General features: G+C 43.6%; 2 protein-coding genes and 1 long non-coding RNA gene across 3 annotated transcripts; 1 reads left to right on the top strand and 2 right to left on the bottom strand.

Moving 5' to 3' along the window:
* The first annotated feature begins 356 nt into the window (after positions 1 to 356).
* nup88 (nucleoporin 88) lies at positions 357 to 4,441 on the top strand. The gene is made up of 3 exons (XM_089014381.1): positions 357 to 1,647; positions 2,553 to 3,132; positions 3,709 to 4,441. Exons 1-3 carry the CDS (start codon positions 692 to 694, stop codon positions 4,324 to 4,326), a joined length of 2,154 nt encoding a protein of 717 aa, XP_088870507.1. The 5' UTR covers positions 357 to 691; the 3' UTR covers positions 4,327 to 4,441.
* On the bottom strand, positions 2,985 to 6,040 carry LOC148888771 (uncharacterized). The gene is made up of 3 exons (XR_016117226.1): positions 5,895 to 6,040; positions 5,764 to 5,831; positions 2,985 to 3,123 (listed from the first exon to the last, which is right to left on the bottom strand). It is a non-coding gene; the product is annotated as an uncharacterized LOC148888771 (long non-coding RNA).
* Positions 6,041 to 8,481: 2,441 nt separating this feature from the next.
* On the bottom strand, positions 8,482 to 21,001 carry ehd2b (EH domain containing 2b). Its single transcript, XM_089013748.1, has 7 exons — positions 20,854 to 21,001; positions 16,886 to 17,117; positions 15,359 to 15,535; positions 12,582 to 12,679; positions 11,073 to 11,485; positions 10,705 to 10,869; positions 8,482 to 10,352 (listed from the first exon to the last, which is right to left on the bottom strand). Exons 2-7 carry the CDS (start codon positions 17,104 to 17,106, stop codon positions 9,786 to 9,788), a joined length of 1,641 nt encoding a protein of 546 aa, XP_088869874.1. The 5' UTR covers positions 17,107 to 17,117; positions 20,854 to 21,001; the 3' UTR covers positions 8,482 to 9,785.
* Positions 21,002 to 22,470: the final 1,469 nt, after the last annotated feature.

Below are 22,470 nucleotides of genomic sequence, written 5' to 3'. Positions count from 1 at the left end.
AGAATCAGTTTTTCTGCAGGTGAGCAGTGGCAGCCACATGCGCCAGCGTTCACTCAACCCGGAAGTAACTCAAATAGATAGAAAGCTAGCTAGCTAAATAGCCAATGGATAGCCAGCTAGACAACGAGCTATATAACTATAAGTCAGCCAGATAGCTATCAAAATAGCCAATGGATATCCAGCTAGACAACTAGCTATATAACTATATAGCTATATAACGAATAGTCAGCCAGTTAGCATACAGATAGCCAGCTAGATAGTTAGCTAACTAGCTAGATAGCCAGCTACATATCTAGCCAGATAGCAAATAGATAGCCAGCTGGCTAGACAGCTAATAAATAGCAAATAGATAGCATGTACTACAGAACTCATGCCTAAAACTGTCATTTATTTTATTGTATTTGGTGATTCAACTCTCGAGATTGTTTTCTTCCATACAAATGACACATTTCAATGTTTATCAATGCGACAACACTAACACGGTGACTTTTTTATACTGACTTGGCAAACTAAATACTGTATATTAAAACCAAATCTACTGCTCAACCCAATAAAAAAATACACTGAAAAATGACATCAAATATGGCAGACGCGCTGACGTTTAGAAGCAAAGGCCAATCCGATCGTGTCACGGTCTATTCCACGTCATATCTCGGTTGCTCCGCCTCTTCGTAGTTGTAGACCGAGCAAGATGGCGGCTTTCCGGACAGACCGTTGGCTCACCGGCTTGGCAAATCACGACATTTTCAAGAAAATACGGGACAAGTTGGACTCGGAGCCCAAGACTTCCGAGCGAGCCTTGGCGAAGAACCTGACGTTTTGTTTGGACGCCGATTTTTTCCTATGGGACGACGTGGACCGCGAGTTCTATACGACCAGTTTGCGCCAGTTGAACGCGGCGGAGGAGGATGAAGGCGCGAGCTTCCAGACGTTGCTGTGCATCAACCCGCCTCGCTTCCCGGTGTGCCAGCTCCTCCTCAGCCCCAAGCGCGGCCACGTCGCGCTGGTGGGCCAACGCGGGGTTTCGGTGCTGGAGCTCCCGCAGCGATGGGGCAAAAGGTCCGAGTTCGAGGGCGGGCGCAGCCGCGTCAACTGCAAAACAACCCCGGTGGCCGAACGCTTCTTCACCAGCTCGCCGTCGGTGAGTCTCCGCCAAGCGGCCTGGTACCCGAGCGAGAGCGGGGAGCCGCTGTTGGCGCTCCTCACGTCCGACAACACCGTCCGCTTCTACGGCTTGACGTCCCCCGAGGCTCCCGTCAAAGTGGTTCCCGTGTCGCAGTCTGATGACGACGGCAGCGTTCGGGCGCCCGCCCGCTCCTACGCGGCCTCGCTGGGGGAAATCGCCGTGGCCTTCGACTTCGGCCCGGTGTCGTATGTCAGGGAGAGGCCCGTCCACCCGCTGTACATCCTCTACGAGAACGGCGAGACTTACCTGTGCCACACCAGCCGAGTGAACACGGTGAGCGTCAGCAAGCGAGTGGGTCCCCTGCCCATGTACCCCGCGGCCGAGGACAACTACGGCTACGACGCCTGCGCCATCCTGTGTTTGCCCTGCATGCCCAGCATCCTGGTCATCGCCACGGAAACGGGTACGCTGTACCACTGCGTGGTCTTGGAGTCAGAGGACGACGACGACACGGTGCCCAGGTAGGTCACGGAGGCCCATTGTGAACATTTCTAAAACGGTGAGACAATATACAAAAGTATCAAGCAGGCAGTGGTTCAGGTTTTTTTTGTGCTCTCGGGCTGATAAAGCGCTGGCCAGACCTCTGGAAATGTTTTTCCCCTTCCACAAGGTGGTAGCATTTTCCCTTTTTTCCATGTTAGCACTTTTGTTCCAGCTTCAGCTGTTGTTAGTTAAAGTGCTATACAAACCAATATACAGGTCACATCCTACTTACGACCAGCTCGACTTACGACCAGCGCGACTTACGAACGCCCATACTTACGACCACCAAACCCTATTTTTTTAATTTTAATTCTACGCCTGGCACCGCAACGCGCTAGCAGGCCAGCAACGTGTACGACAATTTTGGTTAGCCAGCTAGCATCTCACTCTCACACAGCAATCGACCATGTGATGGCACCAGACCAGGGAGTCATTTAGGCTCAGAGTCTCTATTAAACATTTTGGATGGATTTCAACTTACGACCAGGACTTCTTTTAATGGATTGCAAACATTTATGCTTTCCTCTTCAGAACTATTCATAACTGGATGGGTAACAAGAAAGCATCTTCTCCGAATCTGAACTCTCTCAAGCCATTGTTTTGATTCTGGAGCAAGGCAGTTTGTGAAGGAGTATCGTGGCGTGACGTCACAAACAAGGAGGCGGGACTTTCTGAGTCTGCCCAGTTCCGAGCTCATTTTGTGGCACTTTTGGGACACTTGAAGTAAAAAATATCAGCCCGCGTGTTTTGGGTATTCTAGATGCTATAAAACGTTTTTCGGATGTCAGTTAAAAAACAAAAAAACCGTGTCGGTTGTCCTTTAAAGTCACACATATTTCCACGAGCTTTTCAACTTTGGATAATTGTTATTTTGTCATTTTAGGTGTCTAGCGGGCGGCGTGCCGGCCCTCTACGTGTTTGAGTGCGTGGAGCTGGAGCTCACCCTGAGGGTCGCGGCGGGCGACGACATGGAGGAAGAGTCGGACTTCACCTGCCCCATCCGGCTGCACCGGGACCCGCTGTGCCCGCGGCGCTACCACTGCACCCACGAGGCGGGCGTGCACAGCGTGGGTCTCATCTGGCTGGACAAGCTGCAGACCTTCCTGCGGGCGCGCGACGACGACAAGGACGGCCTCCCCGAACTGGTCGCCGAGCGGCGCTGCGTGGTGGAGCACATCGTGTGCACGCGGCCGCTCCCCAGCAGCCGCCCGGCGCCGGTCCAGGGCTTCGTCATCGTGGCGGACTTGGCTCTGGGCGCCACCATGATCTGCGTCAGCGCCGCCTACGAGTGCATCCTGCTGCCGTTGCTGAGTTCCGTGCGGCCGCCCTCGCCGCCCCTGCTGTGCGCGCGGTCCGTCCCGGGATTGGTCGCCTCGCCTCCGATTGGCCTGGCGGGAAGTTCCTTTGAGCAGCACGTCCGCAACATCCTGGCCAGAAGCTCTGCCAACCCTCTTCTGCTGAAAGTAAGACTTCCATTTAGGTTGCCCCGCACCTCCCCACTCCAGTGCCAGGGTTTTTGTCATCGTCACTGCAATTCTAAGACCCATAGAAGATTGAGTTTTAGGTCTACGTAAACCTCCAATACAGCGTAAGAAACCTTAGATTCTCTTCTTTTATCAGAAAAAAATAGTGAATTCCTAAGTTAGATAAGAGAAAACATTGCCAGAGGTCTGGCCAGCGATTTATTGGCACCCAAGCAAGAATAAAATAACCCGAACAAATCCGGCAATGGCGCTCCACGTCATTTTTTTCAATTCCCGAATAAATTCAGGAATGGCAGTGAATGAGTTAAAATACACAGGTAACATCCAATTTACGACCATCTCGACTTACGACCGCCCATACTTACGACCATGACTTCCGGACCCTATTTTTTTAAAAAAAATAATTGTACGCCTGGCACCACTCTCACACAGCAATCGACCATGTGATGGCACCACAGGGGAGATGTTCTGTGACCAAGTGACATCACAGCCATCCCAAAAAAATAAGAAAATAAGAAGAATTATTAATTTTATTATTTGTTTTTGTCCGCCCAGGCCGGCGACGGGGAACCATCGCGCCAGGAACGCCTTCAACTCCTGAGCCGAGCCACGCAGGTGTTCCGCGAGGAGTACATCCTCAAGCAGGATATGGCGCGCGAGGAACTCCAGAAGCGAATCAAGCTTCTGCGCGGCCAGCGGGCCAAGCAGCTGGAGGAGATGACGCAATGTCGAGAGGAACGCCGGAGCCTGCGCGAGGCGGCCGAGCGACTGGCCGACAAGTACGAGGACGCAAAGTACCGGCAGGACCTGGCGGCCCAACGGATCAAGCGCGGACTGGCCGGCCAGCAGAGCCGCCTGCCCATCTTGTCCAACAGTGAGAAGGACATGCGCAAGGAACTGCAGGCCATGAACCAACAGCTCCGTCACTTGGATATTTGCATCAAGCAGGTTAAGATGAAGATGGAGTACCAGAAGAGCACGCTGGAGAAAGACGCGCCCTCCGCCGCTTCCGCCGCCAGATCCTCCATCTCGCTGAGCGGCCCGCAGAAGAAGGTGGTGCAAGATGTGCTTCGGGAGGAAGGCCAGCAGATCGTCGCCATGATGAAGAGAGTCCGAGAAATGTCGCAGATCGTTTCCATGAAAAGCTCCGACTTGTATTTCAAACACAAGTGATGTGCCACGTAGACTTTTTCCATCCCGCCTTCTTTTTGTAACGCCGCGAGATTTTTCAGCTGTTTTTATAAACGCTGGTTTGGATGTTGAATTAAAAAAAAAATGGTTCATGGTTCTCGGGAATTTCTCTTCATTAAGAGACCCTCACAAATAGCCAAAGGCTATAGAGGTTATTCAGAGTTTGGGGATTTCTTTTCCTATTTGATTTTGTGTGTGTGTGTGTGTGTGTGATTATTATAGATAGATAATAATACAGTAAAGTCTCGTTATATCGCTATTCAAGGGAGGCCGAAAAAATATCGATATAACCGGGACTATCGATATATCCGACCCTGTTTGCATGTAATTTTCTCAGTGCGTGCATAGAAATAGTATCGATATAACCGGGACTATCGATATATCCGATATCGATATAACGAGACTTTACTGTAATAATGCATTTCATTTATTAGCGCTTTTCAAAACTCTCAAGGTCACTTTACAGTCACAGGATCAGTCTTTCCGTGGGTGAGCAGCGGCAGCCACACGCGCCAGCGTTCACTCAACCCGGAAACAACTCAAATAGAAAGAAAGCTAGCTAATAGATAGCTATCAAGATAGCTAACTAGGTATATACTGTATTTAATAGATCGCTAAGATACTTAAATAGAAAGAAAGGTAGCTATCGAGATAGCTACCTAGGTATATACTGTATATAATGGATTGCAAATAGATAGCTATACGTATTATACACACACAAGAAGTTTTCCCAATTCCCATTTTGTTTTTGTTTTTTGGCCACCAGAGGTCACTTTGCTTCCACGTTCCTTTAGTCAATATTTCCCATGCAATGAGGAATTCCCCACGCCAACGCCCACAGACGGAGACCCCTGATTTTCTTGAGTTTGCAGTTTTTTTTGTTCTTTTTACACACTGGAGGTGTGTATGTTGTTGGGGTTCCCTGATGACAGTCGTGCACATCTGTTTTTGGACCACTTTTGGTGTTTTGGTGACTCAGCAGGATGATGTAATAAGCTTCAGTTCTTCTCAAACTGACAAGCAGACTTGGCTAAAGTCATCGCAATCCGGATGGTTAAAGTTAAAACAAAATACACACGTTTGGTACAGGGACGGTTTCAACAGTTCTACTCCAGTAAAAATCAAAGTTAAAGTATCAATGCCAACCCCGCCTAAGAAACACGTATATTGAACCGAAACAAACCCTTGTTCAAAACCTTAATTGGAAACCATCACCGTTATTTAAAACCACAGTTTGAAACCTTATTCATTGATTAAAACCATAATTCCAAGCTCCACACAGAGTTTTTAAAACCACTGCTAGCATCAAACCACACTTGGAAACCGTTAAATGTTATTGCGCTTCATAAATCAATATGTATTGTATTTTACAAGTTTAAAACGATTTTGTGAAGGTTCAAAGAAAGTGTGAAACCTTACTTTAAAACCAGTGGTGGGCTGTGGACTTCTCGCTAGGCCTTCAGCAGTGCTACGTCTCAAACAATCCACTGGAAAAAAAAGGTAATGTGATTTACGAGAGGCAACCATTAGCTAGGAAATAACTGCCTGACCTTTCTTAATGATGTCCATTTTTGTCTTGAAAATGGCTACAACCAAATCCATTTCTTCTCCTTCTTCAGCCATTGTGGATTGACAAAACCGCTATTAAATCAAGACGATACATTTGCTAGGCAGCTCGCTACCGATACAATATGCTAGCTTAGCCTCTGGCCGGAATGCTCTCATTACTCGCGGCTGGTGATACTGTGATTGGCTAGTGAGCAAGCCAATTATGTGACTAGCCAATCACAGTTTGCAAAAAAAACGGACGTTGCCAGCAGATTGGATTGCCAACTCGAACTGTGATTGGTTAAAGAAACCGTTTCACCGTGTCCAGGTAGATTTCTGACCCTGGTAACAAAGAATGGCTGAAATGTGATTGGTTAAAGGCTTAAATACGAAAACACGTTTGGAAGCAGCACAACAAGGAAAAATTAATGAAAGAAAGCTGAAAAACAATTTGGAATTATTTAAAAACAATTCATGGACAAAATATAATTAATAATTTCGATATTTTTAGGTCAGCAGAGAAGGCTTTGTAGGCTTTGACGGCCAGCCACTGTTTAAAACGCTAACCGTAGTTTTAATGCAGGCCACATTGTCAATAATAATAATAATAATAATAATAATAATAATAATAATAATACATTTTATTTTCAAGCACCTTTCAAAGCTCTAAAGGACACTTTATAGTGTATATATATAGTAATATAATTAGTTTTCAAATTTGAAGTAAAATGTCCTTGAGAGTTTTGAAAGGTGCTTAGAAATGAAATGTATTATTATTATTATTATTATTATTATTATTATTATTATTATTATTATTATAAAAATGACTGTTATTGTGGTTTACAATTTTGGTTCCGACTTTAGCAAGCATCATGGCACTTGATATGCTTTGGTGGGCCCAATAAAATGATGTGGAGGGCCAGATTTGACCCCCGAGCCTTGACTTTGACACGTCTTACACAATCACAAAACCTTATCAGTCCACAAACCCAAATGAGGAGCTGCCAGGCACATATATATATTTTTCTTTTTCTCTTAAAGGTCCAGAGTACCAATTCCCGACGGAGAAAAGTGAACAGAGACTAGGAAAAGAGATATTAATAACTCTCGGCTCGGCCCTCCACATTCTTCACATGTGAGTCAGCTTCAGCCGCCAGTCACTGAGTCGAGAGGATTGCTCCTGTTTCTCATTTTGCCTCACTTTTTTTTTTCCACGGAGGAGGAGGAGTGCAATGATCTATCCTTCTCTGTGAAAAATGGAAAATTTCATGCAAAGAGAAAAAAAAAAACCCCACACAGCTCCCTAAGAGAGCGTAGTGTACACAAATAATGACGTGGATAGACTCCACTTTGTGCTGCTCATGTTGTGATTTTGGGGGTGGAAAAAAAAGTGGTATGCATACTTGGCCCGGTCGGGCGCGAGCGAGTCAGAGCCAATGTTTATCAGGATGGCCTGCTAGAGGACATGACACATGGTGCAACTGACACGTTGATGTAAATTCCAAAGCCAAAATGTTCCCCCACAGGAGAGCAAAACGGTAGTTGTAAGCGTGTTTTGCATCACAGTTTCAATGGTCCGCGTTGAGATCTATGTTGGGGCCTTCTTGTGTGGAGTTTGTGAGTAGATAGGTGGATATATTTCTCTCTAAAACGACTCAAAATTACTTGTGGGTATCTCCCATAATCACCCTCTACCTCTGTATGCCCTCTGCCCGTCTCACAACAATGGGGTGCGGAGCTTTCAGCCGCTCTGCTGCCAAACTCAATTCCACCCAAAATCCGTAATTTTGACTCCCTTCCTACCTTTAAATCCCACCTCAAACCCCACCTGTCTAAACTGGCATTCATGGTTTAGTTTAATCAGCTATTTTATTATTTATCATTTTATTCATGGTTTTATTGTTCTGTGTATTGTTGTTTTAATGTAAAGGGTTGTTCAGAAAGGCACTTGTAAATTAAATTTATTATTATTATTATTAACTCCAATGAGGACAAATGTAATATTTATTTTGACTTCAAGATGGCGGCGCAAAAGTGTTTGCCTTTACAGCAGCTCCTATATCTTGTTCTTCTACTTCTTTTCCTTCACTCTTCCTTTCATCACTTTGCTGCTGTGAATTGCGAATTTCTCCACCGTGAGTCTAATTAAGGCTATTCCAATCCAATGTAATGCAAATTATATTAAATGTAAAATCAAATTACAATTAATTTAATTGAGTTTAATTAAAAGTTACACGTTACAAGTTACAAACTAAAAACTAAAGACTGAAAAATTAAAAATTAAAAATTAAAAATTAAAAATTAAAAATTAAAAATTAAAAATTAAAAATTAAAAAAATAAAAAAAATTAAAATTTAAAATTTAAAATTAAAAAATTAAAAAATTACAAATTTAAAATTTAAAATTTAAAATTTAAAATTTAAAATTTAAAATTGAACAATGAACAATTAAAAATTAAAAATTGAACATTGAACAATTAAAAATTAAAAATTAAAAATTAAAAATTGCTCGTTCAAACCAAAAAGTCTGACTTTCGGATCAACAAAATACACATGAAGACAGCAAAAGTCCAGATAAGATGACACAAGACACATTTCAAGTAACTTTAATGTTGTATAGGCCAGGCGGTGGCATTGTGCACAGTAGTAGTAGTAATAATTTCGGGCCTCAGTGTACTGCTTTAATACAGTCATCTGAATAGAAGCAGCAATGAGACACACCCCAAACACGAAACATTAAAAAAAATAATAATAAATGCATCATGATGCGAACAAAAGTGACAACATATGCAACGGGTGAGCTAAGGAAGTGGCGTGCACAGCAAACGGCTAGAATACATCATCATACTTAGAAGTTATGCAGCGCTGAACACATTTAGAATTAATATGTACTCGTCAAGGGCCCGTGAGATAAGAGCGCATGAAAAGAGCCTGTTTGTTCATCAATTTCCTGTCTATCATCAATATCTATTTCTTCTTCTATTCTCCTTAGACAGTAATTCCTCGTTTTTCGAGGTTAAACCCACCCAATCCACAAAAACCTATCCATTCACCCATTTCCATCCACCCATTCAGTCATCCATCCACCCATTCATCCACTCATTTCCTTCCATGCATCCATCCATGCATCCATCCATCCACCCATTTTCATCCATCCATCCACCCATTTCCATCCCTTCATTCATCCACCCATTTCCATCCATCCATCCATGCATCCATCCATCCACCCATTTTCATCCATCCATCCACCCATTTCCATCCCTTCATTCATCCACCCATTTCCATCCATCCATCCATCCATCCATCCATCCATACACCCAAACCCCAAACCCATCCATCTATCCATGGACCCATCCATCAATGCATCCATCCATGCACGCATTTCCATCCATCCATTCATTCATCCATCCACCCATTTCCGTCCATCTATTTCCATCCACCCATTTAGTCATCTATACATCCATTCAGTCATCCACCCATCCAGTCATCCATCCACTCATTTCCGTCCATCCATCCATCCATCCATCCATCCATCCATCCATCCATCCACCCATTTCCGTCCATCCATTCACCCATTTTCATCCATCCGTTCATTCATCCATTCACCCATTTCCGTCCATCCATCCACCCATTTCCATCCATCCATTCACCCATTTTCATCCATCCGTTCATTCATCCATTCACCCATTTCCGTCCATCCATCCACCCATCCATTCATCCATACATCCATTTCCATCTATCCATCCATCCATCTACCATCCACCCACTCAAACCCATCCATCAACCCAGCCATCAATGCATCCATCCATCCAACCCATTTCCATCTATCCATTCATTCATCCATCCATTCACCCATTTCCACCCATCCATCCATCCATGCATCCATCCACCCACCTAAATAGGTTCACACATGGGAGTCTGCCTGCGTTTGGAGGGCGGTACGAGGCGGTTGGGCAACTCCGGGGGCAAACCGTGGCCCTCCAGCTTGACTTCGATGAGGTGGCTGGCCAAAGCGAACTCCTCCTCATCCAACATGCCATCTCGGTCCACGTCGGAGAGCTTCCAAATGCGGCCCAGCACGGAGTTGGGCAGACGCGAGCTGACCATCCAGTGCTTGACCTTGGTGCCGCTCAGCTTGCCTTCGTTGGGCGCCAGGTTGTAGAAGATTTCGTCATACTTGGGCTTGTCCTTGTTCACGATCCACTTGTCTGGCTCGTCCTCGCAGCCGTCGCCATCTTCGTCGTCCTCGTTGGTGAACGGGTCATCTTCGCCGAAGGGTCCGGCGCGGGATCCCAGGAACGCGCCTCCCTCCACGCCGGGCTGCTCGCCGGCTTCCAATTCTTCCTGTCGGAGAAGCGGCATCAGCTTGGCGATGTCCACCGCCAGCAGCTCGTCCAGGGCCGCCATCAGGTTGGGCTTCAGGGTTTTGAACTTGCTGAAGTCGTGGACCATCAGTTGCTCCTGACAACCAAAATGAAGAAACCGGCAAATACATATCAGGAGCCGACAACACAATTTGTGGATGTCTTGAAGAAGCAAACCCATTTTAATTTGGGATTGTTTAAATCTCAGTTGACTACTTTATGAGTTCTTCCTACTGTTCCAACCATCCAACGGTCTACCCTTTGATACACGTCTTTTCATCCATCCAATTATCTGCCATCCATCTATCCATCCAACCAATCAGTCAACCCATCCAGTGGCCTCATCCATCCATCAATACAACACATCCAGTCAACCCATCAAGTCAACTCATCCATCCATCCATCCATCCATCCATCCATCCATCCATCCATCCATCCAACCATCCAACCTGCATCTTGGCACAGTCAGGGAAGTCTCCGGCGGAGATGTTGTGCTGCAGTTGTATCTTTGAGAAGATGACGGGTAACTGGTAGATGAGGTTCTTCTTCTTGTTGTCCTTCCTGAACACCGACGGCATCTCTTGCTTCAGGTAGCTGATGATGTGAGCGTGCACCTAAACACGGACGGCGTGAAGTTATTTTGCCTTCCTAGCAACGTGGAATTCCTTCATGAGGTGGTTTTAAATTTCTTATTCCGAGGTTTGATCCCACCTAAATCCCAGTAAAAATAACCCTCTCTAAATCCAAATTTAGTCGGGCAGACCAAAGATCTCCCGAATTTCTTCCATCCAGTAAACCTCCAAAAACAAAGACCCACCCGGACCAGGCGTGCCCTCTTCACCAGGTCATTGAGTTTGCGTAGAGCGGCGTTACGAGGAAGGTTCTGGATGTCGGCAAACAGATCCTTCTCCTCCAGCTCAAACAGCTTGCGGTTGTCTGTCACCATGAGCGGCTCGGACCAGAAAGAGCCGATGTAGACCCTCAGAACCTCGGGTGTGCCGAAAACCTTGCCCAGGGACCACATTAGGGCCCCGTAGACCCTCATGAGCTGCTGGGTCCCCACCATGTCGGCTTTGTTGAGGACCACCCGTAATTTGTCCTCATTGCCTTTCAATGCGCCGATGGCCTCCGAGAACTCATCCGAGATCTCCAGCTTGTGGGCATCGAAGAGCAAGATGATGCGGTCTACGCGTTCGGCGAACCAGCGCAGCACGGCGGGGAAGTCGTAGCCTGCGGGCAAAGCAGGGGTTCGGCTATTAGAGCTGGAATATACAAGATTGAGCTATGCTAACAATATACAAAAAAAAGCGTTGAATTGACGGTTTATTAAACACGGTTGAGTGTCTATCCGTGAAAAAGATTCTAATTTGGCTCAATGGAGTACGGCTGCAGATTTTGTCATGTTGATTAAAATTAATTCACTGCCTTTGATGTCTATATAAATAAAAAATATACAAAAAATGTATATATATAGCAAAATCTGTCCATCTCGCCAGCTAGCGATCCGTCCATCTCGCTAGCTAGCATTCCGTCCATCTCACCAGCTAGCGATCCATCCATCTCGCTAGCTAGCTATCCGTCTCTCGCTAGCTATCCGTCTCTCGCTAGCTAGTTCTCCGTCCATCTCGCTAGCTAGCTATCCATCTATCTAGCGACATAGCCACCCATCTATCAAGCTAGATAGCATCCATCTATCAAGCTAGATAGCCATACATCTATCAAGCAAAATAGCCATCCATCTATCTATCTAGCTAGATAGCGCTTCACCCATCTCGCTAGAAAGCCATTCATCCATCTATCTAGATAGCATTCATCTATCTAGCTATCCATCTATCTAGCTATTTAGCTATCCATCTATCTAGCTATTGAGCTATCCATCTATCTATCTAGCAAGACAACTAGCTTTCCATCTAGCTAGCTTTCCATCTGTCTGTCTGTCAGTCCATCTATCCAGCTAGCTAGCTACCTAGCGCACCATGCTTTTAATGTTTCTAATGCCAGCAGATGGAACTTTGCCGTCATACGAAGTGCAGTCATACAGCCACTTGGAGTGAAGTACCTCTACACTATGTGGAAAGAACAACATGATGTCATCTTTTTGGAAGAATGGCTACCTGTGTAGCAAAGCTAATTTGGGTAGCTCGACATGAGATATATTGCACTCGTTCCTCTACAGATGTGATTTTTGTTCCATTCGGGTGTTGCAAGTAACAACCTATTCCCATCAAGGATCTGATTGGGAATTTTTTTTCATGAAAAATACACATTCAATAGAGCAGAATTTAACAGAATTAACAATCTTCATTTCGTTTGTCATATTTCTCACCTCGGCTAACTCTCTGCTTAGCTCCTGAGAGGATTCCGGGCGTATCAATAATGCTGATGCTCTCCAGTACCTGATTGGACATCTGGGCGCACTGGAACCTGCAACACAAGATGGACGCACGTCAGCCACAGCAAGTGGTTCAAAATAGAGTTTGTAAAGTTGAATAAAGTTTTTTTTTTTTTTTTTTAAGAAGTGGATGCATTTGGCTGAGATGTCCGTAAATCGGACGTTATGCTCGTCTAGTGTTCCATTGTGAGTCGACGTTGTCTGCTTGAGATCACTGCAAATCGGACTGAATGTTGATGTTAAAATTGGTGAAAATAAAACATATTACAGTTTGTTTTTTATAGTATTTTACAAATGACCTGCTGTATACGTGTTTATCCAGTTTATGCTGTGAAGTAGTTAAAAAGTGCTTTAAAAAAAGTTGTTTTCTAGACTTGGAACGGATTAATAATGTGTACATTGATTATAATGGAAAGTGTTGTTTTGGTTTTCGAACACGATTCTGGAACGGATCATGATAAAAAATTGAGGTATCGCTGTAGTTTGTAAATCGACAATGACAAAAGTCATTGCATCATACCGACTCATAATGGAAATAAAATCGAATGGTACCCCAACGAGTCTGCTCAATCCGCTCTCAAATTGTAGTTTGTTTTTCTACTTCTTTCTTTCCTTTCCTCTTCCTTTCATAACTATGCTGCCGTGAAATGTGAATTTCTCTACTGTGAGACGAATAAAGATACAGCCAATCCAAAATCCAACAATATTATTATGTCAGAGATGTTCGATCGGACACTGTGGACAAAAGGCTCGAACCCAGAAAGATTGTCTTTTACTGCCGGCAGGTGACGCAGCCATTCATGACAGACGCCTGAATTCTTCAGCCCTCTGCCAAGCTATTTATTGAGAGTATATGCAAATGAAAGTGATACATTAGTAAAACATAGTTTTCTTGATTAGAATACCACGCTCCCGGGCGTTCTAAGCGCAAACAGCTGCAAGCAATAAAACATTGTCTCCTCCATGAACTGATAAATTTGTAACCTGGCTCTTCCTGTGAAGGAGTTTCAAGTCGTAAATTGCTTCGGTGATAAAGGAGTTTCCCAAGTCTTAAATTCTGTCCAAAGCCAGATCTCCGACCGAGATGAAGATGACGGTTTAATTTGCTGTGTCTGTTGACCTCAGATTGACCCCAGATTGTTGTCTGTGCTTCAATTGTGTATTCGAGTCACAAGTGTTGACTAAGCATAGAACGGCATGAAACTTTTAAATATGATAACTTTTTATTCTGTCTAATCTCTATCATATTATCATTCTCTTCATTTTTATTTACAACGTGTGCCGACTCGTGTGTCCGTTTGGAAATTGAGATGTGAGCAACTCAGGCGGGGTGAGTTGAAAGCACGGCGGGTTCGGACTCGAATGGAAAAGAAAAAAAAAAAAAAAAAAAAACGGCTGGTCCATTGTGTCAGTGACGCGCTCATGGCTTCCCACTTCCTGAATGGAAAAACCGCCATCCCAGATGCCAGAATCAAACAATAAGACTCGCTAATGATGTCGCGCCTCTGGAACAACAACAACAGCACTTCCTGTGGCCCGCCAACGAAACGAGCGCCCCACTTCCCGAACCCTCCTCGCCCGGATGAGAAGACAAACAAAAAGGGGCAATCGCCATGGAGGAGTCTCGGGATTTCTCCGACGGAGAATCGTCACCGAATGTTTTTGCGTCTTCACGTTAACACTGATTAGCTCATGTTTACACTTTTTAAGATGGTTTAAAAAAAAGGCTGTTCTTGTTTTTATAACTTAAATCATTCTATGCTATCTATTAGCTATCTATCGATATAGTTATTAGCTATCTAGCTAGCTAGCTATCTATTAGCTTGCTATCTCGCTGGCTATCTGGCTAGCTAGCTATTTGCTGTCTATTAGCTATCTAACTAACGAGCTGGCTAGCTAGCTATCTATCTATTAGCTATCTGTCTATTAGCAATCTGTCTATTAGCTATCTGTCTATTAGCAATCTGTCTATTAGCTATCTATTAGCTATCTGGCTATCTAGCTATTTATCTATCTAATTATCTATATAGATATCTAATAGCTAGCTATCCAGCTAGCTATTAGCTATCTATCTATCTATCTATCTATCTATCTATCTATCTATCTATCTATCTATCTATCTATCTATCTAGATAGATAGATAGCTAATAGCTAGCCATCCAGCTAGCTATTAGCTATCCAGCTATCTATCTATCTATCTATCTATCTATCTATCTATCTATCTATCTATCTATCTATCTATCTATCTATCAACTGGCTATTAGTAAACTAGCTAGCTTTCTATCTATTTGAGTTATTCCGAGTTGAGTGAATGTGGGCGCATGTGACTACCGCTGCTCACCCACAGAAAAAAAAACCTATCCTATGACTGTAAAGTGTCCTTGAGAGTTTTGAAATGCGCTTATAAATGAAATGTATTATTAATATTATATTACCATTGCATGTTGCACATTTTAAAGTCATTAATTCTCACCTGTTCTCATTGGCTGGGTCTGGGTTTGTTTATCCAAGAATTGCTTGAGCTTTTGCCACCCGGGAATACGTATGAGGTCATGGAGGAAGGTTTGAAACAAATGAAAATGCCTTTGCCTCCATTTTTTTTTACACTTCCCCTCCGCTCCCTCCCGATAACGTTCCCTTTCTCGTCTTTTCCGCAAATCAGGTAAAAGGGCGGAAATGTCCACTCGTAAACATTTCATTTTTGCCATCACCTGTTGAGGAAGGTGTTCCCAAAAGGGTTGAGCTTCCGGAATGGTTTGTTGGGATCCACGATGAGGGCGTTCCCGGGAATGACGCTCTCCACATCGCCGTGCATGATGGCGGTGAAGCAGTCCGTGGTGGGTTCAGGTCCCACGCGGCTGCCGGGAATCTCCTGCTCCAGTAGGTATCTGTCAATCACATCGAGGTTATGTCCCGCCTCCACGCTACTGCTTCACTTGAGTGGTTCGTGAAAAGTCTGTCTTAAAAATGGCTTTCAAAGTAAATCTCCAAACAAATTCATTTCTTCTCCTCCTTTAGCCACTGACGGTTGACAAAACTGCCATTAAATCAACACAAATATGTATTTTTTAACCAGCTTGCTACAGATACAGAATGCTAGCTAGAATCCTAGTATGCGATTATTACTAGTGACTAGCTACTCGTCAATCATGTGACGAGCCAGTCATAGCTTACGAAAACTCTGACGTTGACCTTCAAGAAGGCCTTGGTACCAACTCGAAATCTGATTGGTTAAAGCAACAGTTTGATTGACACATTTTATTCTCCGGGGCCTGCAGAATTGATTGTGATGGTTTCCAGGCAGATTTCTAACCCTGGTAACAAGTGAAGGCTGGATTGTAATTGGTTAAATGCTTAAATACGAAAAAAACACATTCCGAAGCAGCACAACTGGGGAAAAGCAATGAAAGGAAGCTAAAAGACAATTTGGGATTATTCAATGAGAATTTATGGAAAATATATAATTCACATTAGTCCGTGATTTTGATATTTTTAGGCCAGCAGAGAAGGCCTGACGGTCCACGACTGCCAAAATTAGAGAATACAATAACTGCCTTGGGACAAAATGGAGAAAGAGGCAGCTAGCCGCCTATCTCGCTGGCTAGCTAGCCGCCTATCTCGCTAGCTAGCTAGCCGCCTATCTCGCTAGCTAGCTAGCCGTCTACCTCGCCGGGCGAGCTAGCCGTCTACCTCGCCGGGCTAGCTAGCCGTCTATCTCGCCGGGCTAGCTAGCCATCTACCTCGCCGGGCTAGCTAGCCGTCTATCTCGCCGAGCTAGCTAGCCGTCTATCTCGCCGAGCTAGCTAGCCGTCTATCTCGCCGGGCTAGCTAGCCGTCTATCTCGCCGGGCTAGCTAGCCGTCTATCTCGCCGGGCTAGCTAGCCGTCTATCTCGCTAGCTAGCTAGCCGTCTATCTCAGTAGCTAGCTAGCCGTCGATCTAAAATGAAAAAAAGACTAATTTAACTTGTAGATATATAGGTAAACTCTTTTAATATAGGCAGAAATCTGTAAATAAAGAAACCAAATGTTTTTTTTTCAATTTTGGGGAAATAGGGTAGTGATTTTAGCTAGACTAGAGAGAAAGAGAGAGAAAACATGTTGAGCTATATTTTTTTGAATAAGCAGCTGTCAATCAGTATTTTAGGCTTAAAAAAAACAGATGTAGCTTCCAATAAAAAAAAACAACTACAAATAAATCCCCACAAAAATATATATATATTTTTTAAAAAAGCCTCACTTGATGAAGGTGGTCTTCCCGGTGGAATACTGTCCCACCACCAACACCATGGGCTTGTTGTCAAAGTCAGCATCCTCCAGGCTGAGTGAATGGAAGTCATGGAAGCCGTAATATTGCTCCAGAGGAAGCAGCTTTTTGCGGTATAACGACTTCAGGCCCTCGGTCACCGTGCGGATCACCTCCGGCGCTTTCTTCACGTTCTTTCGCCCCCAGCGCGACATCTCGACAGGATCTTGAGGAGAAGAAAAAGAAAGACAAGAAACACACTTGAATATTTTTTTCTTTACTTAATTATGTCAGTCTAGAACAGGGGTCGCGAACCTTTTTGACTCAGAGAGCCATAAAAGTAAAATATTTAGACATGTTTTTCAGTGAGAGCTACCCACTAGTGATGGGAATTCCAGCTCTTTTCAAAGAACCGGCTCTTTTGGTTCAGTTCACTAAAAAGATCCGGCTCTTATGGCTCGCAAATGGCTCCTCAGTTTGATTTTTTTTTTTTTTTTTTTTTTTTTTTTGCTGTTTAAAGGACAACCGACGTCACTTTTTTGTTTCTTAACTGACATCAGAAAAACGTTTTATAGCATCTAAAATAACTAAAACATGCGGTATGATATTTTTAGTCAAATGCTAAACACCAATAAAAATGACTTCAAGTGTCCAAAATCTGCAAAAAAATGAGCTGCGAATTGAGCATTTTCAGAAAGTCCCGCCCCCAGTTTGTAATATCACACCAAGACGTCTTGCATTGCTGGAGAATCAAAACAATGGCTTCAGATTCGGAGAATATGCTTTCTTGTTAAACATCCAGTTATGAATATGATTCAAATAGTTCTGAAGAGGAAAGCATACATGTTTGCAATCGATCAAATAATTTATTCCGTGCCATTTTGAGGCAACATTGGGGGGAAATGTATCACCCAAAAAGAGGCACAAGATGGCGACCTCCTGTGGCCACCTCCGTTTCCACAGGCTGATAAATTCCTTATATGGAGCTTGGACGCCCTCTTCTGGCGGCTTTTGGGTGCAACACGAGGTCCCCAGACCAAACAAGTACAGCAAAATACATTGACGTGATGGAAGGACCGCTACAATGTGTCTTTTTTTTCGGTCAGGGGCGTTTCTTTAGTGACGTCACGTACGGACTCGTCACCAACTCAAAAACAAGACTTCCTGAATATTCAGCGCGAGTCTTAAAAGGTAAAATATAGCTATATGCGGTGGAATCTTTGCAAAATACGCTCAGTAGAAGTCATTTGAAGCCATTTTACAAATTATGGACACAACTTGTCCGGAGACGTCGGTTGTCCTTTAACTGTTTCATTGCAAATTAGAATCACGGCAGAACCTTTTCTCTCCACAAAGGCAAATCCTTCGGTCCATTCAACCTGAAGTGTACGATACTCGTCACAGGCTTATTTAAAAGGGGGTGTTTACCATCAACGGCTACCTAGGTCAGTATCATCCAATCGAAATTGCTCCTTGTAAAATCAACAGCCTTTTAGGTCAGTATTATCCAATCAAAATGACGCTTTCCGCCAACTGCCGCCCAAACAGGTAACGAACAGCAAAAGCGTTTTACGAGCGAGCCAGATGCAATCATCAAAAGAGCCATATATGGCTCACCAGCCATAAGTTCCCGATCCCTGCATTAGACCCTGGATGTGCCCCTCAATGTTAAAAAAAAAAAAAAAAAGAAGAAGAAGCTTGGACATAGCTGCAATTCCGGCTGAGGAGTTAGACAGCTGTTGATTAAGGAGTGCTGCACTTTGAGTGCAGATGTGGAATTTTTTTTTTGGAGTGGAGTGGAGCCCTCCAGGAGGTTGCCTAACATTGTCAGTGCATGCCTGGAAAAAGCTGGTGCTCCAAGTTGGAACACTTTCAAACCCAGCCCTATACTCAGTCTCGCAGTTCGTGACTTCAGTGCAAAAAAAAGTGAGTAAGACATTCCTTTTCTGCCTCACAGTGTACAGTGTTCACGGAAGAAGAAGAAGGCGGGGCGTGGGGGTAAAAAAATAAGTTCCATTTGGGAATCAAGGCACAGTTCATTTAAGCCAGCGGTCTCAAACACGCGGCCCGCGGGCCGAACGCGGCCCCCGAAAGAATATTTTGCGGCCCGCCTTGATATGAAAGATGAATGTTAATGCGGCCCGCATGATTGATATGAATGAAACTTGTGCGTGGAGCTGAACAAGTAGGCAAGAGAAGCCATGTTTAGGACTGTTCATGTTCAATATTTTATACCTGTTAAGCCCTGCCCCCCCTGCCCTTTCCCACTGCCACACTAACCGAACTCTGAGTACACGCTGTACTATCATCCTGAACTCGATTTTTTTGTTCTTTCTCGTTTTTTTTTTTCTTCTGCAAGACCTCACTTGAACCCTTTTTGGTTGTTGCACTACTACATCACGTCACTACCTCACTTTACATACGTCACTTCCTCACTTTACATACGTCGCTTCCTCACTTTATATTCAGAACTTATATGTATTGTCTGTTGTCAATTGTCTGTCTTTTTTGTAGCCACATTATAAGTAGCTTGCACGCTAGGTCCGAGAGGACATTAATTTCATCTGTGCTGTATGTCATGCATATTAGCGTATTTCACAATAAAGCTGACTTTGACTTTAAAAAAGTTAAAGCATTTGAAACTTTATTAAAATAGTTTTCCTGGGGTTTTTTTTTTTTCAGTCGTCTGTATCTGCCTTATGATCATTATAATTATTTTATTTATTTATTACTGGTTATTTTTTATAATTTTTTTTTCATTTAATTCATTTTTTTGTGTGTTAAAAAAAAGATTTTGAGAACATTGGAATGTTTTATCTGTGCTTTTCTTGTGGAAAACTTCACCCAGACTCTGCCTCCAGCGGCCCCCGGCTAAATTGAGTTTGAGACCCCTGATTTAAGTGGAGTGGTGGCGGCTGGCTGACTTTGTCCATTTTTGGAGTCATTTGTTGGGGGTAGACGGAGGAGAAAGAAAGAAAGAAAGAAAAAAAAACAGGACAATCCAGACATGTCACAAGATCCGTGTCGAAATGGCAACTAAAAGCGCTAACGGGACGACTTGTGGGAATAGTTTAAAGCAGACTCGTGGAAGTTGGTGATGGTGGTGGGGGGGGGGGGCTTTTTCACTGTAAATAAGTGCAGAGAAGGACATCGATGAGAAGGATTCTTCATCCGTCATCTGTACTTCTTTCGTTTCGCTTCTTATCCAAGAGGCTTCGTCAGCAAACTATTTTTTTTTTTTGCTGGTAGTTTTGGCCCTGTATATCATCTCCAGCCATGTTAATGTTAACAATTATCGCAAGAAAACGAGTCCGTGCGAAAAGTCTCGAGAACAAACAAAAGTTCAGAGAAGACAAGTTCCACTCAAGTGGAATTTTATTTTGAAATCAGTCTGTCTTGACTGACTGTGGGGTCAACGACTGGCCTGATTGCCCCCATTTGCACTGGTATCACCTCATCAGCATAACTAAGCCCATGTTGCATAAGAAGTCTGTTGTATGAACGATCCAAATTGAACCTCACCCCGCCATGGCGATTTAGTGAAGGGTTTTGCTGTTTTATGAAAATAGCTTCTTTGACAAACCATCTATTTTCTTTCGCTTAGATTTTAACCTCACTGTCGTCAAATGAGTGGTTGCTAGCTTTTACGGGCATATTTACTACCAGCAAAAAAAAACGTTCGCTGACGAAGCCTCTGGGATAAGAAGCGAAACGTCCCACACCTTCAAAGAAGTCCAGATGACGGCTGAAGAAACCTTTTCATCGATGGACCACTCTCGTACGACTGAGAGCTTACACAGACGCCTCAAAGAAAGAAAATGTTTGAAAATGTCACTTTTCACACCCCCAAAAGTGTGTTTCATCTGACTTTAGAAGTTTTAGACATAGATTTATATGGAAAAAAAACCTACAGAATCAGAGTAGGCGCAAATAGACAATTAGATAGTAAATAAAGTACTTACATGGATGGGTGTACCTGTAGTAGAAGGGCTGAAGGGTCTTTTTGTTGCTTCTTCTTCTTCTGCAAAGGTTTGATGTCGTTTTCCACTTTTTTTTTTTTTTTTTTCCTGACCCAGCCCTCTTCCTCACTCCTACTTGGACGCTCCTCCTCCTCCTCCTCCTCCTTCTTCTTCTTCTCTTGTCGTTGGCAGCAAGTCAGCGCTGATGCCTGGCAACGCTACGGGCAGCACAAAACACTTCAGAGGAGGAAAGACAGAAGAGGGAGGGAGGAGGGGGGGGGGCGGACACGAAAAGCTTTTTTTTTTTTGGCCCGGGGGAGGAGTTTTCATCTTTTTATGAAATGACACACGAGGTTTTCACATGACATCTGCGACGTCGGGCCAATCTTCACTTCAAAAAAAAAAAAAAAAAAAAAAAAAAATCAAGGCAAATAAATAAGATTTCAATTAAAACAATTTTCATTAAAACCTAATTTTTTTTTCTCCCTTGGGTGAGATTTAAAGGACAACCAACACATTTTTTTTGTTTCCTAACTGACATCAGAAAAGCGTTTTATAGCATCTAAAACACCCAAAACACGCAGGGTGATATTTTTAGTCAAATGCAAAACACCAATAAAAATGACTTAAAAGTGTCCCAACACTGCCACAAAATGAGTGTGAAATTGGTGAGATTCAAAAAGCCCCGCCCCCTTGTTTGTGACGTCACGTCACTCCTTCACAAACTGCCTTGCTCCAGAATCAAAACAATGGCTTCAGAGAGTTCAGATTCAGAGAAGATTTTTTCTTGTTACTCATCCAGTTATGAATATGATTCAAATAGTTCTGAAGAGGAAAGCATAAATGTTTGCAATCGATTAAAAGAAGTCCTCCTGTACCAATTTGAGTCGTCTGGAATCCAATGTAACGCCCAGAGAATGCACAAGATGGCGCACAAGCGCCGTTGGAAATGGGCTGATTTGTCCGCTAGGAATTTGTGTCAACTTACACCTTCTTTACGCGTGTTACCGCAATTGGCTGCGACACACAATTCACTATCGCGTTATTTATGTAGTTTTCCTTCTAATTTCGCCATCGACACAGTGTTTTCAGACGAAAAAAAGTACCCAAAATGCATTGTGTGTCGCTTTTTTCGGTCAGGGGAGTTCCCTCCGTGACGTCAATGAGGGGATCGTCATCAACACGAAAACAAGACTTCATGAATATTCAGCGCGAGTCTTAAAAGGTAAAATATAGCTATATGCGGTGGAATCTTTGTAAAATGTGCTCATTAGAAGTCATTCTATTAGCTAGCTAGCTAGCTTTCTATCTTTTTGAGTTACTAGCTCAATATAGTTAGCTAGCTATATATTTGCTATCTATAAGCTATATAAGCTGGCTGGATAGCGAGCTAGCTAGCTATTAGTTATCTATTAGCTATCTAGCTAACTTTCGGGGTTGAGTGAACGCTGCCGTGTCTGGCAGCCGCTACACACCCGCAGAAAAACTGATCCTGTGACTGTAAAGTGACCTTGAGAGTTTTGAAAGGCGCTTAGAAATCAAATGGATGATTATTATTATTTGAAGTCATTTTACAAATTATGGACACAACTTGAATGGAGGTGTCGGTTGTCCTTTAAA

Source organism: Hippocampus bargibanti, linkage group LG14 (genome assembly GCF_051943395.1).
Source record: "Hippocampus bargibanti isolate YZ-2025 linkage group LG14, ASM5194339v1, whole genome shotgun sequence".
Lineage (NCBI taxonomy): Eukaryota > Metazoa > Chordata > Actinopteri > Syngnathiformes > Syngnathidae > Hippocampus > Hippocampus bargibanti.
This window is presented reverse-complemented; position numbering and strand designations above follow the sequence as displayed.

Excerpts from the sequence above, each read along its gene's own strand:
- nup88 (XM_089014381.1), top strand. The coding sequence starts at position 692 with ATGGCGGCTTTCCGGACAGACCGTTGGCTCACCGGCTTGGCAAATCAC. Across the intron at positions 1,648-2,552 it reads GACGACGACACGGTGCCCAG|GTGTCTAGCGGGCGGCGTGC; the intron begins GTAGGTCACGGA and ends TTGTCATTTTAG. Across the intron at positions 3,133-3,708 it reads CCAACCCTCTTCTGCTGAAA|GCCGGCGACGGGGAACCATC; the intron begins GTAAGACTTCCA and ends TTGTCCGCCCAG.
- ehd2b (XM_089013748.1), bottom strand. The coding sequence starts at position 17,106 with ATGTCGCGCTGGGGGCGAAAGAACGTGAAGAAAGCGCCGGAGGTGATC. Across the intron at positions 15,536-16,885 it reads GGGAAGACCACCTTCATCAA|ATACCTACTGGAGCAGGAGA; the intron begins GTGAGGCTTTTT and ends TGTGATTGACAG. Across the intron at positions 10,353-10,704 it reads CTGACTGTGCCAAGATGCAG|GAGCAACTGATGGTCCACGA; the intron begins GTTGGATGGTTG and ends TTTGGTTGTCAG.